The 16,901-nt window shown below is 43.6% G+C and overlaps 2 protein-coding genes across 9 annotated transcripts; one reads left to right on the top strand and one right to left on the bottom strand.

Moving 5' to 3' along the window:
* Positions 1 to 11: 11 nt before the first annotated feature.
* FAM104A (family with sequence similarity 104 member A) lies at positions 12 to 7,761 on the bottom strand. The gene is made up of 3 exons (XM_048491764.1): positions 7,585 to 7,761; positions 3,410 to 3,506; positions 12 to 651 (listed from the first exon to the last, which is right to left on the bottom strand). Exons 1-3 carry the CDS (start codon positions 7,629 to 7,631, stop codon positions 409 to 411), a joined length of 387 nt encoding a protein of 128 aa, XP_048347721.1. The 5' UTR covers positions 7,632 to 7,761; the 3' UTR covers positions 12 to 408.
* A 59-nt stretch (positions 7,762 to 7,820) lies between these two features.
* LG03H17orf80 (linkage group 03 C17orf80 homolog) lies at positions 7,821 to 16,359 on the top strand. Of its 8 annotated transcripts, none has more exons than XM_048491763.1 (6): positions 7,875 to 7,910; positions 9,040 to 9,129; positions 10,765 to 12,273; positions 14,567 to 14,674; positions 14,930 to 15,046; positions 15,976 to 16,359. In XM_048491763.1, exons 3-6 carry the CDS (start codon positions 10,773 to 10,775, stop codon positions 16,002 to 16,004), a joined length of 1,755 nt encoding a protein of 584 aa, XP_048347720.1. In that variant the 5' UTR covers positions 7,875 to 7,910; positions 9,040 to 9,129; positions 10,765 to 10,772; the 3' UTR covers positions 16,005 to 16,359. The 8 variants fall into 8 exon arrangements, with proteins under 8 accessions (XP_048347718.1, XP_048347720.1, XP_048347717.1 ...); XM_048491759.1 differs by lacking the exon at positions 7,875 to 7,910 and adding an exon at positions 7,991 to 8,091; XM_048491757.1 differs by lacking the exon at positions 7,875 to 7,910 and having other exon boundaries at positions 8,331 to 9,129; positions 15,976 to 16,029; positions 16,065 to 16,359.
* Positions 16,360 to 16,901: the final 542 nt, after the last annotated feature.

Here is a 16,901-nt window from a genome sequence, read left to right as displayed (position 1 = left end):
TTACCATAAAAACATATTCACTATTTATTGAAATTAAAAAAGACTTATAAAACAGAACACAAATGTTTGAAAGGTTTACATAAAGCATCAGTTACTAATTAACAGATTAAGAAGTCAGACTGGACTCATTATGCACTCCTATAATACACAGGTGGATTATAAGACACATCTTGGTGTCAAATCCACCTTTCCCCCATCCAAAGAATCCTATAAAAATTGCTCCAAAGCCCCTTTTGCATTGCAATAGTGCAGCAACCACAAGTAAACAACTGCCTGTTAACCTGTTATTCCAAATACAGACTGAGAAGGCAACAGGCATTTTGTGCAATTTTAACAAACTTTTAAGTTGAAATATCACGTCACACAGTGCTGTCCCCCTTCACAGAAGGCAGGGAATGGCTGGGCTCATCATGTTGCAGGACGGCCCCTGTTCTGTAAGCTGTGGAAATGCGCTTCCTTCAGGATCTGGTTGATGTGAAGGTAAGGACCTTGGCATAGTGCAGACTGCTCATGGAAAGACTGAGGAGGGGTCACAGGACTTGACCCGGGCATCATCTGAAGGAGGCTGGTTTCTGGCCCACTACCTCTGTCAGGACTGCTTATGCTGCTGCTGCTGCAACTACTGCTGCAGCCACTCTCACTGCTGGAGGACTGTGGAACAAAAGATACACAGGAAAAAAGATTAGCTGCTCCTTGCATATGTCCAATAACCGACAAATTGCACATTCAACTGTAAACATGTGGGGGGGGGGAATCAACTTGCAGTTGCTATATCTGGGGTGCTGTGTGGTTTCTGGGCTATATGGCCGTGTTCTAGCAGCATTCTCTCTCATGGCCATACAGCCCAGAAACCACACAGCACCCCAGTGATTTTGGCAGTGAAAGCCTTCGACAATACAGTTGTTATATCATCCAATGGACTAAAAACCAACAGGATGTATTTCTTAGAGGTCAGAATTTCATACCGTAATAAATTCAAGATCTTTTGTTGAGAGTCTTGAGACTTTCAGTTGCCTAGACCTTGTAAGAACATTATCAAAAAATTCAAACTGATCACACACAGAAAATTCTAATCTAGAAGAACTGTTGTCTTGAAGTTCTACCCATCTGCTTAGATGTCCACACCAATGCACTCTACATTCCAAAGAGCAATGCGGAGAAATAATTATGTACATATCAGGTGTTTACCAGTTTACTCATAAATATCAAGTTCTGGGATGTCATGTCCCAAGTTAAGTAGACTGCAGGCTTTCTAGTCCTGCCCTGTCTTTACCATTTCATAAAAATGCTTTTGTTGTGTGAAGAGGACTATTCCATCAACTATTAGTAACCAGAGGTCTGAAGTAGATGGAGCTCAGATCTTCTACAATGTAATCAGCCTGTTTCAAAGGCAGGGGAACTTTTTTGCCCCCCACCCACATCCAGCAATGTCTGCACTAGGGCGGGGCATTAGGCAATTCTAAATAAAAAACCCTGAAAAATCCATTTTGGGAGACTTGCCCCCACCACCTCCAGGAAGCTGTGCTGGTTTATGTTGGCTTCACATACTTGCATGTAAGCCTGCAGAGCAGCCAGGGGGTGGGGGTGGGGGGCGTTATTGGGTGTCCTGATCCTCACAGGCAGCTGTTTTTTTTCCAGGTTTGGTTTTAAAAAAAACCCCAAAATTTCAGAAACTCCAAAAAAGCTGATATGTTGGTTGGCTTTTAAAAAAACAATGGATAGAGATCTTCTCATAGATCTATAGTACACCCTCTGTGAAATACTTAGCACCTTCACCAGCTTTGTCTAGTTTTCCAGCTGCACACTTCCCTTCAGATGCAGGATTTGACAGCTTCAATGCTCAGATCACCTCTAAATTAGATTATTACAAGCAAAGGATTCCTTGAGAATTCACAGAGGCAGGAAAATCCTATCCCTCTGCTGCATTGCCTTCATGCTTGTCCTCCAGAAAAAAGCTGATGGGGTTGGTCAACTTACCTAGCTAACTGACCAGTGGCAGCTTGGGAGAAAGCCCCAATTCCAGCTTTCAGTTCCAAGATTCCTGCCACTACCAATAAGATGATGGTGGAGAGACAGGACCTTGGGTTGAAAAGCCTCTCCAGACTTTCCACTGGCTCCCACTTCCTGCTCAGGCCACTACCATGCCTGCTCTTCTTCTCTGCCTTCTCCCCATAATCTTTCAACAGCTTTCTCCATCTCCTAGGAGCAGCAGTAGCGCAGTGGTTAAGAGCAAGTGTACTCTAATCTGGAGGAACCGGGTTTGATCCCCTACTCTCCCACTTGAGCTGTGGAGGCTTATCTTGGGAATTCAGATTAGCCTGTGCACTCCAACACTTGCCAGCTGGGTGACCTTGGGCTAGTCACAGTTCTTCGGAGCTCTTTCAGACCCATCTACCTCACAGGGTGTTTGTTGTGAGGGGTGAAGGGAAAGGAGATTGTAAGCCCCTTTGAGTCTCCTACAGGACAGAAAGGGGGGATATAAATCCAACTCTTCTTGAGATTTCAGTTCGCATTTTTCTTCAATTGTTTCTTCCATTTGGGTTTTTTAAAACTTCCGCTTTTTAAAAAGGTTTTTTTGGGGGTGGGGGTGGGGGTTCTTTCAGAGTTGTAACAAAATCTCTCAAATGTACATGTGGCTAACTCTGGATATTTCTGATATGTGCTCCTGGGACATGTTCAGAATTAAGTATAAAAGAATATTTCCCTGGTGGTGAAACAACTCTACTGGATATCAATCCATTCCTGGAACTAATTGGGTAGCCACTACCATTAAAATCTAAACAGTTTGGTACTATGATTTTTGGTGACCCTGCTCCACCTTTTCTCATTTTGTCCAAGGTGTGGCAAACCCTCCACTCAGAAATTCACTTGGTACTCAGACTTGTGACTTTCTGGCATGAGCTGAAAACTCATTTGCACATGGCTTTGATTTGCCTCCATCCTTCTTTTTGTGCAGTTTGGAGAATATGTATCAACTTCCTTACTTAGCTTCCCTACATACCATGAATGTGTGAGATACAACTGTGGTGGAAACTTTTTATTTTGTTGATAATGTGTCAAGAATTCATTTTGTTAACGAGAAGGCCTGATTTAAAAAAAACATTTTCCTTTCTCATGAGTGCACAAAGTTCAGAAAGTGCTGGTTCAGAGCCCACGGCTCGGCGTTGATTCCACCCCAAAGGCAAGGTCAGGTCTTGGACATAAGGTTCATTTTGTTTCACTGGTTTCTTATTGTGATTTGGATTTCATTTCAATTAGGAGTTACCACAAGAACTAGCAGGGCGAGGAGTGGTAAGTAAATGTCTTTCTGAATTTATATCCATAAGATTGAATTAACTGCTCCTCATGTACTCAGACACAAATTCCCCAACCAATACCAGCTGAACACGGAACTGATTCACAGACTTACCTCAGTATCCCAGGAGTCCTGAAAAACACTATTTCGGCTACTGCGTTTTGTTTGAGGGATATGCCCATCCTCCTCTGTACCATTTCGTCGTCTTTTCCTGCAGGAAGTAATGGAAGATGTTAGTATAATTTATATCCCTATATGGAAGATGCAGAAAAGCACCCCAGAAAATATCTTTCCTTCAAACTCTGGCAGCATTTTAACTCAGGAACTTTTGATGTGAACAAACAGAACTGCAAAAAAGCAAGATGGAATGAAGAAGAGGAGGTTGGATTTATATCCACCTCAAAGGGGCTTACAAACTCCTTTCCCCCCCTTCCCCCCCCCCACAACAAACACCCTATGAGGTGGGTGGGGCTGAGAGAGCTCTGAAAAACTATGACTAGCCCAAGATCATCCGGCTGGCATGTGTTGGAGTGCACAAGGTGATCTGGTTCACCAGATAAGCCTCCACAGCTCAAGTGGCACAGTGGGGAATCAAAACCATTTCTCTGGATTAGAGTGCACCCACTCTTAACCACTACACCGTGCTGGCCCTCAACAAAGCTCTGGTCAATTGATACTGAAAGTGAAGAGAAAGACATCCCTTGTGTTTTACAATGTAAGGATCTCAAGCAACAAGTGGAAAATAGAATCCTTGCCAAGAAAGGCCATTCAATACCTCAAGGTCAGCAGGAATATATCAACACTTGCTCCTCTGAACAAGTGATATCCTCACATCTTTGGGCTAATACAACATTGACCCACCTTGATCTCCTTACATTTTTTGGCTATATAACAATGACCCATCTTGACCTGGATGGCCAGGCTAGTCTGATCTTATAAAATCTTGGAAAGGTCAACCCTGGTTAGCAGTTGGATGGGAATCCCGCCAAGGAAGCCCAGGTGGCTATGCAGAGGGAGGCAACAGCAAACCACCACTGTTCATCTCTTGCTTTGAAAATCCTACAAGGTCACCATATGCCAGATGAGTCATAATGGTACTTTCCATCTACCACAATGACCTTCTGTATCTCTCTGCAAAGGCCATTCTGGACATAACAATTATCTGCCCCAAAAGACAACATACTCATATTCTGGGTACCAGCAAGCCATTAAACTAAAACCTAACACTGCCCCAACTGGTCATCTCATGAATATTCAGTATCCCTTCACAAATTATCCCAGTTGGCCAGTCACAGCCTGGATCTTGAACCCCACAATAACAGGGTCTCACGTCATAAATTGCATGAATCAAAGTACAGTCCTAAATCCACCAACGGGCACGCCAGGTTTACACCTTTGGTCCAAAATAGGATCACAACAACTAGTTTTACTTCCAATCTGACTGATGGCCAGGTGCCATCATTGAAGAGATGATAAAAATAGATGCACAAGAGGTCCTGGCCATGTTTCTCAGTTTTGTGGATGGTACTCCAGACCATCTTCCACACCAACACGAACACACTAGGAACCTATTCAAGATCAAGTTTCTTCTCCTCTGCTTGTTTCCAGCTGCCCTGCCTTTCACTGACAGCTGTCTTCCTCCTCTGCTCTCCTTCCCCCATTAACAATGTCTCTGGGAGAAATGCCTCCTAATTTTAATAAGTTATTTGGCTTTAAGTTGCTATTATTGACAGGAAAGTTATTTGATTTTAAGTTGCTATTATTGGCTTGCATCCATTTTTACCCCAATTTTCCCATGTATCCGTCAGGTTAATAAAATTACTTGCTTATTAAGTATTCTGTCTCCCCTCTATTTTTCCTCTCCCTACCCCAGAGGTTTACTGCATCAGAACTGACAGCTGTGTAAACACAGATCAAAAGATTCCGTAATTTACTCTTGCGTCATTTGCTTAAGTCTGTATATGTATGAAGGAGGAAACACCCTTATCATGGCAGAATAGGCCCAGGGAAAAATTTGGGTTGAGCGCAATAAAGGATGCTAGTTATTTTGCCTTTGTTAAAATATGCAGTCTTAATTCATACATTGTAACATGCTTCTACTTTGCTTAACAGCTGTTTCTCCTTCATTTGTCCACTACTAAGAAAGAATTCAGATGTGAAACTGAGAAGACAGGATCAAAAGAAACATCCTGATTTTCTGCCCAATAGGAGAGCTCCTCTTACATCTCTCAACTTCCATTTCACAATGAAATAGATGAAGGAAATCCCCTTAATGCTAACTATCTTCAAATTAGTGAAACAAATCTCTTCGTGACTGACCAAGGTCTGAATGCAATGCCTAAGAGTTTTGTAAGCCTCAGCCATTTCTAAAAATAAAACTGAGTGTTCCAAAAGACATGTGGCTATATTAAAAATAAGCAGTTGCATTTTTCATGCTCTTGACTTTCAAACAGATCAGAAAGTTACAAACCAGCAAAGTTTATACAGGTTACATTTATTTTAGTTTCAAAGTAAGAAGATAACTTTTCTGGCCAGATTTTTATATTTGAACAAACGCACACTGAGTAGCACAGATACCCTCACTTTTTCTGACACTTGTCCCTGGCATAAAATAAAATAAACCTTTATCTTACAGCATTTTGCACATTGTTTTGTGGGCTCTTAATTAAGAAGTACCCTAACCTGGATAGCCCTAGGTAGCCTGAATTTGTCAGAACTCAGAAGCTAAGCAGGATAAAACCTCCAATGGATGGGAGACCTCCAAGGAATACCAGGACCATGAGGAAGGCAACAGTAAACTACCTCTGAATGTTTCTTAACTTGAAAATGCCATCCGAGGTCAGCATAAGTCAGATGTGACTCGATGGTAAAAAAAGAGTCCATTCCATACTAAAGCTATTGGTCTAAAACTCTATGAAAATGAGTTAGATACCTGTTTCAATACTCTCCAATTACCCGATGTTTCAGTTTTTGGTTGCATTTCCCCATGCTTTTATGACTTCACTGTTTACACCAGAAGGTTAGTGGACAATATTACATGGCATCATTTTGATAAAGAAGGCCAACTAAAGCACGTTCTCCTTTCATTAACAGCATTGCCTCGCACATATTGAATACACCCTACAAGTCTCATTATAATGCAATGTGCAAAACATATACTGGTGGTATATACTGGCACGCTCCTACCATATACTTCAAACAATATATTACAGATATTGTGGGAATAGTGAGGTAATTGGTGGAGCTGTCAACAACAGGATATGAATAACTGGACCTGGTATACAAAGATGAAGTGCTGCACAATTATTGTGTAGCAACCTATCTGGTCCACGGCGAGGCACACGGTTAAATATGCTGAGAAACACACTGTACACTTAGGACGCAAATGCCCAATTTAAACCTTAGTCGTCAGGTTATCTGTATTTATTGAATATGTTTTTATATCCCTGTCACCACCTGAGGAGATCTGAGCATCATAGTTCTTTCTGACCTTCTTTGTTTTATTTTCACAACAGTGAAATCACCCAACAAGTTTCATTACAGTGGGGATTCAAACCTGGGTCTCCTAATCCTAATCCAACACTCCTAGCTACGACTCTATCCTGATATCGGATAACCTAAACCAAACAATTTCTTTCAGCCTTATGCTCATTCCGCACAGCACATTTATAATGAGTTGCAATCGGTATAAAAGAACTCGTTCTTCCTTTTTATTAACGGAAAACGGATTCATTTATAAGTATTGCAACTCGTTATAAATCTGCTGTGCGGAATCCACTTTAGTCTTAGGACAACACTGACCTAATTTACAGGGCTGTTGAAATGAGACATTCGAGATAATGAATGTTAGTCCCTCAGAACGTTACTTATATTCAACGCTACTTATTATTTTAAATTTCGGGGGGGAGAGGGGCATGTAAAAATTAAAACACATCTGGCCCAGTAGGCTTGAAAGGCCCACAACGCAGCACACTTGCTAAAGTTCAGGTCTGGCCAGGGCCTGGGTAAAAAGCCTCCTTTAAGAGCGCCGACTCAATCTCCACATCAACAAACGAATAGGGGAAACCAGGGGTGTCGAACTGTCACTCCCAAAACCGCCGCACTGTAAAACTGGAACGGTTTTTGCAATTGATCCTTGAACCCGCGAGCCGCCCTCCCCTCACCCACTGGATGCCCAGATTGCCTCCCCCCTCAACGGCCTCTCCTTTCGTAATAACCGTAGGCCTTTCGCCTTACGCTCGATGCGTCCCTCGCTCAGCCACCGTACCCCCCCCGCGGTATGTTCTTACCTCAGTCTCGCTCCCCGCTCGTTGGCCAGCGCTCCCCGGCAACTCATGGCCTGGTCAAGCCGGCGGTCTCGGACCGAAAGCCGTGAGGAGGGCAGGCCTCCCGCTTCCGCTCCCAAACAATTCCTCCCCCGTTCCTCAGGTACTGTTTCCGGTGTGTGACCCTGTTACGCATGCGCATGGAAACCAATCCTCTGCAAGTCTTGTTTGCGGTCTGGGACGCAAGCGCTTTCGGACCCCCGCTGCGCAGGCGCACTGTGACCGCAGGCAGAGACACTCGCGCCCATTGGTCGTCTCTCACTGGGCGTGCGCATGCGTGAAGCTGGGAGGTATGTTTACGTAATAGTAATCCAAGAATCACGCTGACGCAGTAATCTTTGCTTGGGAGTAAATGTCATTGAATTAAAAAAGCGAGTGGCCATGAAGCACAGGAGCGGGCCGCATGGCTGCAGTTCTGCGTGCCCTTTCTTGTGAGCAAGCCCCGATGAATTCAATGGCATTTATTTCCGAGTAAGCTTCCTTTGCTTCTTCGAGTATTCACAGCTCGGTCGTGCAACTCTGACTGCCTAATGATAATCCCCATCTGAAATGTGGGGATCATAGCGCTGAGTGGCCGTCAGCCTTAATCACAATGCGCAATATGCGATTGTCACCGGTGGGCACAGGGCCTTGCAGTGCAATGAGAGCTGTACCTTACAAGGCGGTCCATCATTCAGTTCCCACCCCCCTCCACCCCTTTCAGTCTGGAATACAAAGAGCACTTTTTTAACGAACTGCAATCTTTAGAAATGGACTCGTTTTCCCTTTGGGAATTGCAACTTGTTATAAATGTGCTGTGCGGAATCCAGTAAAGATTAACGCAGGATCAGAGTTTCCATAGACGCCTTTCCCCTCGATCTCCTTTTCCTGCAGTGCTGGTGTATTTCTCTTAAATCCCTTCCCACTACCTCCGCTTTAGAAGCACCGGGCTCATAACATTTCTTTTCGACTTCAGGAAGCGCAGAGAGATGGCGGGTGGGTGTGCGATAGTTTTTCACAACTCATAACACGTTTGCCTTAAATGCCACACCCGGGGAGAGGGTGCTGTTGCTTTGTTGCCAAATGTCTGCAACAATGTAACTTCCGGGTTTTACACCTGCAGTTAGTTCCTGTGGTTATTAAATGCAACGTCGTATTTATTTTCCTTTGCAAAATAATCTATCGAGCCCATTTTGTTGCAGTCGAAAAACTTCGATATCGGTATGCGCAAGACAAAGGAACATTCGGTTGTATTCAAGCATTTCTTCCCGAGTTGCTGCGCCGGGCTTCTATCATACATAGAATAATGAGGTCTTGTGATAAACGATTGGGGCCACGTGCAGCGGTTTCTAGCTTTCTTTTTTGAAAAACTTAATTCGTTTTCAGTTTCAGTTAATGTGGGACTGAAACTGACTAAATATTACTGCTTTATGTCGACAGTTGAGGAACGTTATGCCCATAATGGACAGAAATGTAAGTCGTCAGCAGTCCCTGGAATTGCACAATTAAGACTTTTAGCCACTGATCAAGGTAAGGGAGAAGAATGCACGAGATGAAATTTCCACCAGCCTTCCACCGAGTGAAGATTTCCTTGAGAAAACAGAAACCAATCGCTAAGCAACTACTTCTCTAATCTCTCCCATCAGCCCTCCTTTGATGAAAGGTTGTTTCGTCCCCCCCTCCCTCCCTTCCTTCCATAGCAATAGGACAGAATGTCTTGTTATTTATGTTGCCCATGGTATGGGTTGTATTTGCAGATGGGTTTCAAGAGCAATTCAGACATGTTCCGAATTAAGGATTGCCAACTCTGGGTTGCAAAATGTATGCAGATTTGGGGGTGGAACCCAGGAAGGGCAGGGTTTGGGGAGGGAAGGTACTTCGGTGAGGTATAATTTCACAGACTCCAAAGCTGCAGTTTTCTCCAGAGAAACTGAACTCTGCTAGAGTTGCCAGGCTCCTTGTGATGGTTGGAGATCACCTAGAATTACAACTGGCCTCCAGGTTACAGAGATCCATTTTGCTGGAGAGAACGGTTGTGTTGGAGAGTGGACTCTATGGCATTATATCTCACTGAGGTCCCTCTCCTCCCAAAATGCCACCATCCTCAGGCACCATCCCTAATCATTCCCCAGTCCAGAACTGGCAGCCCTACCCTTGGCACTTCATGATTAGTTGTAATTCTGGGAGATATCCAGGCTCCCCCTGGAGGTTGACAACCATACAAAACACCCAAGTTTAATAGTCTTCAGTAGCATCTTATAATTGGGGAAGGTGCATCGTTTTAATGCAGAGCTGAATTAAAATTGTTGTACTTGTGAACGATAAAAATGGAGGAGATTTTTCCAGTGTCCTTTCAGCTCCCAGGTACCATAGCTGTAATTCTGTGTGTGTAAAAATCCATCAAGTTGCTATCAATTTATGGAGGCAAGTGAGGAGTAAAGGTAGTTTGTCATTGCCTTCCTGTACAGAGTCTTCTGTGGAAGTCTCCTCTCCAAACACCAACCCTGTTTAGCTTCCAAGAGATTGGGCTACACCATGCCACTTTCCCTCTCAACTGTAATATTATAATTGACAAAAGGCAAAAAAACATGAATATCACCTGCACATTTACCTGACATGAAGCCTTACAGTGCGCAGTGTGACTTATTGCTGTGTAAACGTGCACAGTTTTGTTCAGTAAACTGCAGATACTCATAATTTTTACAGACAGGCCACAAAAATTTGCTAGCAACGTGCAGATTACACTTATGCACACAGTTTTCATAGTAGAAGATCTGGAGTTTCATTGTTATTCCATGGTGGAAATATATAGTTCCAAGGCATGGATCCTTGTTTTGTTTTTAGAAAAGCAACAAAACTTATTATCAGGGTGCAGCACATGTATGTGTGCAAACATCACAATTTTGAAAAGTCATCTGGCGCCTTTGGGTGTTTCCTTCCCCCATTTTTTCTGTTTTATCCTCACAACTCTGTGAAGTAGAGATCTTCTCGGGAACTTCAGCACTAAGTGCAGATTTGGAGCTGCACCTCCCTGCTTCTAATCCAAAACTATAACCACTAAATAACCCTGTTTGCAATAAACCTGCACTGACTCTCATTCCTCACATGGGTGCTCTTTTTGTAACAAAGTTTGCCATTTTTATGGTGTCTTATTTTTCTTTTCAGGCAGAAAAATGACAAGCATCCCTGCAGCTGTAGAAATCTGTCCCTACTGTAAAAAGCCATTTAAGCGTCTCAAGTCACACTTGCCCCATTGTAAGATGGCAGGAAATGTATTGTCTGCTGTCAACTCCAGCAAAATTTCTTTTCCTGTCCCAGTGACTGGTAATTCTGCCACACCTGTATTTTTGAATACTCAGAATAAGGTGCATATCAAAAATACAGAAATAGCCTCCAAAAAAGAAAATAAGAAACGTAAACTTAGGCTGACAAAAAATGAAGACAAAGTAAAGTTAAATTCTGTTGAACAAATCAAAATGGTAGAATCGACACCTGTCAGCAATCGGCTTACACCAAGGCCAGGTGAAGATACACAACAGCAAATTAAGCATTCCACTGAAAAACCAAAGAGAAGAGAAAATGGCACATCAAGAATCCCAGGAGAAAATCTAGCACGTGAACAAGCAGCTGAGATAGTACTTTCAAAAACAAAGCTTTCCAAAAAGCTTCCCAGAGTACAGAAAAGCAGAAGTAAAATTACCTCTGATGAAGAGAAGTGTGTGTCTGGTATCATTCAAGAACCATTGATTCAGACTGGTAAATCAATGTATAAATCTCCTGGCCAGCTAAGTAAAGAAACATCTGCAAAACAGAGACAAGCTAAGGAAGGATCCACAAAGCTGACTAGATCTGCCTGGGTGGATTCCTCCATGGATGATCATCAATCCATTCCTGAAGGAGTTAATGACAAAGTAAAAAGAGTGATTGAGAATCATCCTGTGGAAGTACTGAGGGAAGGACATGATTCTTCTGTTCAAAAGATCCCATTAAATAAAGCTGCCATTGGCAACAAGATGAGTCATCAGCCTGTGGCATCCTTGTTAGCCAATGCTGAGATCCCACTGGCCACTGAGAAGCAAATTATCACAGGAATAGAGAACAGAAAGGGAGTTTTAGGTCTTGAGCTTGAAGGGAACACTTGGAATGAAGAGACAGGAAATTCTGTGACTACAGTTAAAGCTTCTGATGACTGTTTTCTGAACAGCTACCAGATGGTTGGCGATGTTCCTGTTAAGTTGGCTGCAGGAAGAAAAAGTACAATGGACGAAAATCAGCTATCTGTCATTTCTCATAAAGAGTCTCTGGGCTTTCAAAATCCTAAACCGAATCCCTGCCCCACATTTGCAGAAACTTTTCAAAGAAGAGGCAGTGATCAAATATCTAGCTGCTTCCTAACTTGTTTAGAAAAGGATATTACTTTCGATTCTGGGACCACTGTGATAACCAGAAGCAACAGCTCGGGGGTATCTTTAAAATCACCAGTTCATATGTTAGAAATGACTGCTGTCCAAAGATTATCATCTCCCAAGAGAGGCTTACAGCCAGGTTCTTTGGGACTGGAGTGGTTTCCAGAATTGTATCCAAATTATCAGAGCTTATTTTCAGAGAAGAACCAGTGGAATACCAGCATTCCCAAAACCCAATTTATGATTCTCCCTCATGACGGTTGGCAAGGTAAAAATGGGTTGTTTTCAATCACTGATTTCTGAGAGGGAATACTGTGTGCTGTTACCCAAGGTACCACTTTGTTGGAGTGTGTGTGTGTACGCGCACACAGTGTACAGTGTTGCTGCAGCCTGTTTGTTCTCTAGGGCATTATTTTGGTTTCTGATCTACCAGAACAGATCTAAGCTTATGAGAGTTGTATATCAAAATCCTCGTATGGCCCAGGGGTACTTCTTTTTCTCTCCATAAATTTATTTTTAAACAACCCCAGAATAATTGCTTGCTCAGCTCAGAATCCCCAGGAGCCTTTCAGTATATCCTTGCCATCAGCAACTGCTTTTTCTGATTCTTTTAGTTCAAGTATATGTAGAAGATGGATCTTTGTTGTGTTCGTATTTAAGGTGCCAGTGGGCCTGGGAAAAAATATCTCAGTACCTTAATAGATACTTAATTGGATATTCTTTACCTCCATTTTATGAGTTGCTTCCAGTGTCCATTTCTGTACATTAAGCCTCTGTTAAAGAGACTGGACATTTTTTCTACAGACCTACTCATGGACACTGTGAGCATGTCTAAGAAGTGCTTTTATCATCCACTTCTATTCATTGTTTGGGAGTCACAGTTTTAACTCTTAAAAACCTTATAAAGCTATATTGTTTTCTAACCAATGGAACAGTCTTGGCTTTCCCCAAAGAATCTCCAAACTGAAATTTGGCGAGGGTGCTGATCCCTCAGAGAAGTCTCAAAACCAGAGCTCCCTGGGAGATGGAATGACTATTCAATTTAAGTCTGTATCATAGACATTCTGAATCTGTTAAACTGCAGGCAGGGGTGTTTTCTCCTGAGTAAATTCACTGGTTGGCAGAGCTCCATCTGCCCACTTACAACAGAGCCCTTTCCAATAAGCAGAGCCACTGATTCCCTGTGTCTGGTGGGAGTTCTTCCTGCTGCCAGTAGATCTGCTTATGAGGAAGCACCGCATACTGCAGCTTTCTCAGGAGCAGTTTATAGAATAGAGCAGTTGGCATCTTGAAGTAGAGCAGGGGTGTTGCCCTAGCTTGTTACGAGGGCCGAGTATGGCATAAATGTGACTTGGGAGGGTGGCTGCTTCAGCTGGTGAGGCTAATTTGGCTGGTGAGCCTGCAGTGGGTTTGACAGCCCAGAATGGCACTGGGGGAGGTGGTTGGCACTGGGGAGGGTGGCTGCCTTAGTTGGTCTACAGCAGGCTTGCCAGCCCAGATTGGCACTAAGGGGGGCACCAGGGGGAGGATAGCTGCCTCAGCTGGAAAGCCCACTGCAGTGTTGTCAGGCCAGATCAACACTGGGAGAAATGGTCGACTCTGTGTATGTGCACACGCACGTGCGCTGCCACAGCTGGCAAATCCATAGCAGGCTTACCAGCCCAAATTGGCATGGGGTGGGGGTGGGGGAATGACTTATGAGGTCAGATCGGGAGTGGGGGGAGTGGTGGCTGCCTGGACTGACATGTCTGTGGGTTGGTACCCAGTACCGTTGTTTCAACACCAGGGAAATATTCTCATTTATACATAATTCTGAACATGTCCCAAGTGCGCATGTTTAAAATATTCATTGAGTCAGTCATATGTAAATTGGAGGGATTTTGCTACAAGCCTGAAAGAACTCACACTTTGCCAAAAAATAAAATCCTAAACTTAAAAAAAAAAAAGCCCTGGACATATTTTTAAAAACCCCAACGGAAAAAACAATTGAAGCAGAAAAATTCCAACTAAGATCTCAAGAGATTGTGGTTAATGTTACAACAAGGTGTTGTTTTTTAAAAGATCACACAAGGAAGATGGAAACAGGGCTGGGGGGTGGGAGTAGTCGGCTCTGCTGGGGTGGGAGGCTGCCACAGCTGGCAAGGCCACTATGTTTTCCAGGCCTGATCAGGAGCATGGGGTGGGTGCCTGGAGTTCGGGAGCAAGGAGGGTGCCTCAGCTGGCTCACAGGCCTGGTCAGCCCTCTCAAGGGGCCAGATGGGGCCCTGGGCTGCATATCTGACATGCCTGAAGAGCTTTTTCCAGTCAGCAGATTGGATGCACTTCACCACAGGGAACAGATCCAACATTCTCACTATCTGTTCATACATTATGCACAGTTTCATAGGGCAGTGGGCTACTCTTCATGAGGAGCCCCCTGTCCTTCAAACTCGGAGGTAGTGCTTGTGACTTTTTTCAGTATGCCACTTTTTCCTAAGATTTAGGAAAGCAAATCTGGTGGGGCCAAAAAAACAAAATGGTGAATGTATTTGAAACAAAAGTCCAGTTGTTCTGTCTCTTAGTTCCGCTGACAGCAAGGCGCCTGATGGACGTAAAGCTCCAAGAATTACCTGCTTGGCTGGCTACTTGTAATCCATCTCCACGGGGGATGCTGAGAGCAACATGCAGAGGTGAGAGTAAGGGGTCTTTCGGGTCCTTTCTGGAGAAGGGTGAGGGCTCTGTTGCTGTAGCAGTAAGCTTGACTGGCAACTGAGGTTACATGAACAGCCCTTGTTTGCCTTTTACTTACGGCTAGTTTAATGTTTACTGGTTGTGTGTGCCTCTTTGATATGCCTGAAAAGCAGTCTAGAAATCTCGTAAATGAAATAAATGATTTGGAGACACATGTTCACAAACAAATCACTTCAGTCCTTTTTCTTAAACAGCTTGGAATGGATATTACAACCATTACATCAACGTGAAAAAGGGTGGAGTGGCTGGGATCTCTATGCTGCTGCTTGGCTACTGTGTCCTCAGCTACGTCTGGAACTACGAACACCTTAGTAAGGCTTTTCCCCTGGCATTTGTATTTTTCTCCCAAGAAACTGTGTTTGGGTGCTAGAAGACAAAGGTCCTGCATGTGCTGTTGTCAGGACTTGGCATTCCCAGTATTTGGTCCTCATGAGATCCTCAGGAAGGGAACTGTGCAAACCCATCTGTGACTTCAGAAGAATCTTAATTTATAATTGTCAGGTTAATCCCTATTTCAGGGATGGCCAACCTATGGCTCTCCAGATGTTCATGAACTACAATTTCCATCAGCCCCTGCCAGCATGGCCAGATGGCCATGCTGGCAGGGGCTTATGGGAATTGTGGTCCATGAACATCTGGAGTGCCATAGGTTGGCCACCCTTGCATTTATATAGAGCCCCATCACACAGAATGGTGAGCTGCAGTACTGCAGTCAAAGCTCTGCTCACAACCTAAGTTTGATCCCAAGGTTTCAGGTAGCCGGCTCAAGATTGACTCAGCCTTTGATACTTCTGAAGTTAGTAAAATGACTTGCTAGGGCAAAGTATAGATGACTGGGGGAGGCAATGGCAAACCACCCCATAAGCACAGCCTGCCTAGCAAACATTGTGATGTGACATCACCCCATTGGTCAGTAATGACTCGGTGCTTGCACCTTTTTCACCTTTTAATCCCTATTTAAGATAGAAGAGGCTCAGGAAGTTGCAGTAGACCTTGGAGCCTCATTCTGCTGATTCTGAGCCTACTCTGATTATGCTGCTCTCTGTCCCCATCCCAAAATGAATACTTGGAAGAATGAATACTTGGGAGACATTTGCTAGCTTGCTGGCTAGCTCAACAGATCTATCAATCTGCAATGGAAATTCTCAGACATTTATAGACTTTTAAATTGATGCCATCATCATCCCTTCAGCGTATATAACAAGTGTAACCCTTCTGTTCTTTTTTTCTGTAACAACAGAACAGGATCGCTGGCGTAAATACCACTGATGAGAGTGAAAGAATGTGAGGCTGATGGCATGGTTATCAACAACAACAACAAGCCTTTATTGGCATGGTGTGTTCAGACAGACGGTGCCTCTTTCTGGGGGTTTTGTTCCAGCAGCAACAACAGACATTGAGGAATGCTGCAGGGCAGCTTTCTTACTAAGGCATACACATTCAGTATTTATATTTAGTAGCTACTTCAGTACCTTTGGACATTGCGGAGAAGTAGGGAAGTTGTCACTTGTGGTCTGTTGGCCTGAAAAACGACACATAGAGAAAATGCTGCTGTACATAATACCAAGATGGTTCCAAATGCCTTTTGATTGCTATTAAAAAAGCATCCTGCTCTCTTCTTTTATATCTGGAGTATGTGAAGTTTTTCTTTTGGGAACGCTTGGTTCCTTCATGACCAGTTCTGTGCAGGAGGTGTAAATGAAGGCCTAACTGAAGGATATATTATTTGTGAGCTTGTACTGAGTCACGCCAACTAGATGCACACTGGGAGTTCTAGGCTTAATTCCCAAGTATCTGGTGGCCCAATCTGGATTAGTATCATGGACCCCATTCCATTTTCTTTGTTTAACACAGCCCTGTGAAACTGCTATTTTCACATGCTGAGGAAACGTACGTATATCCTGGATATACTTGTAGGTTTCCCTAGTGCAGCAAATAACAGCTGCTTAGGACAGTGTCACATCATGAAACTGGCACGTAGGGAAGGTTTAAGCCCCCTCTCCCATTATTTCCAATCCACATTGGGCTCTCATGTACCTAGGAAATAAGGCCTGAACATGGAACAAATAGAGCAGGCCAGCCGCCAACAGAATGCAGGGTATACTTCTAGACTGATCCTTGGAGTGCTAGAGAATTGACTGTTTGCATCTATTCTAAACCTGTTTT

The sequence above is a fragment of the Sphaerodactylus townsendi genome, linkage group LG03, assembly GCF_021028975.2.
Source record: "Sphaerodactylus townsendi isolate TG3544 linkage group LG03, MPM_Stown_v2.3, whole genome shotgun sequence".
NCBI lineage: Eukaryota > Metazoa > Chordata > Lepidosauria > Squamata > Sphaerodactylidae > Sphaerodactylus > Sphaerodactylus townsendi.
The sequence above is the reverse complement of the archived record's forward strand: the minus strand, read 5'-3'. Positions and strand labels throughout refer to the sequence as shown.

Excerpts from the sequence above, each read along its gene's own strand:
- FAM104A (XM_048491764.1), bottom strand. The coding sequence starts at position 7,631 with ATGAGTTGCCGGGGAGCGCTGGCCAACGAGCGGGGAGCGAGACTGAG. Across the intron at positions 3,507-7,584 it reads GAGCGGGGAGCGAGACTGAG|GAAAAGACGACGAAATGGTA; the intron begins GTAAGAACATAC and ends TACTTCCTGCAG. Across the intron at positions 652-3,409 it reads AGGACTCCTGGGATACTGAG|TCCTCCAGCAGTGAGAGTGG; the intron begins GTAAGTCTGTGA and ends TTTGTTCCACAG.
- LG03H17orf80 (XM_048491757.1), top strand. The coding sequence starts at position 9,030 with ATGTCGACAGTTGAGGAACGTTATGCCCATAATGGACAGAAATGTAAG. Across the intron at positions 9,130-10,764 it reads ACTTTTAGCCACTGATCAAG|GCAGAAAAATGACAAGCATC; the intron begins GTAAGGGAGAAG and ends TTTTCTTTTCAG. Across the intron at positions 14,675-14,929 it reads GCTGAGAGCAACATGCAGAG|CTTGGAATGGATATTACAAC; the intron begins GTGAGAGTAAGG and ends TTTCTTAAACAG.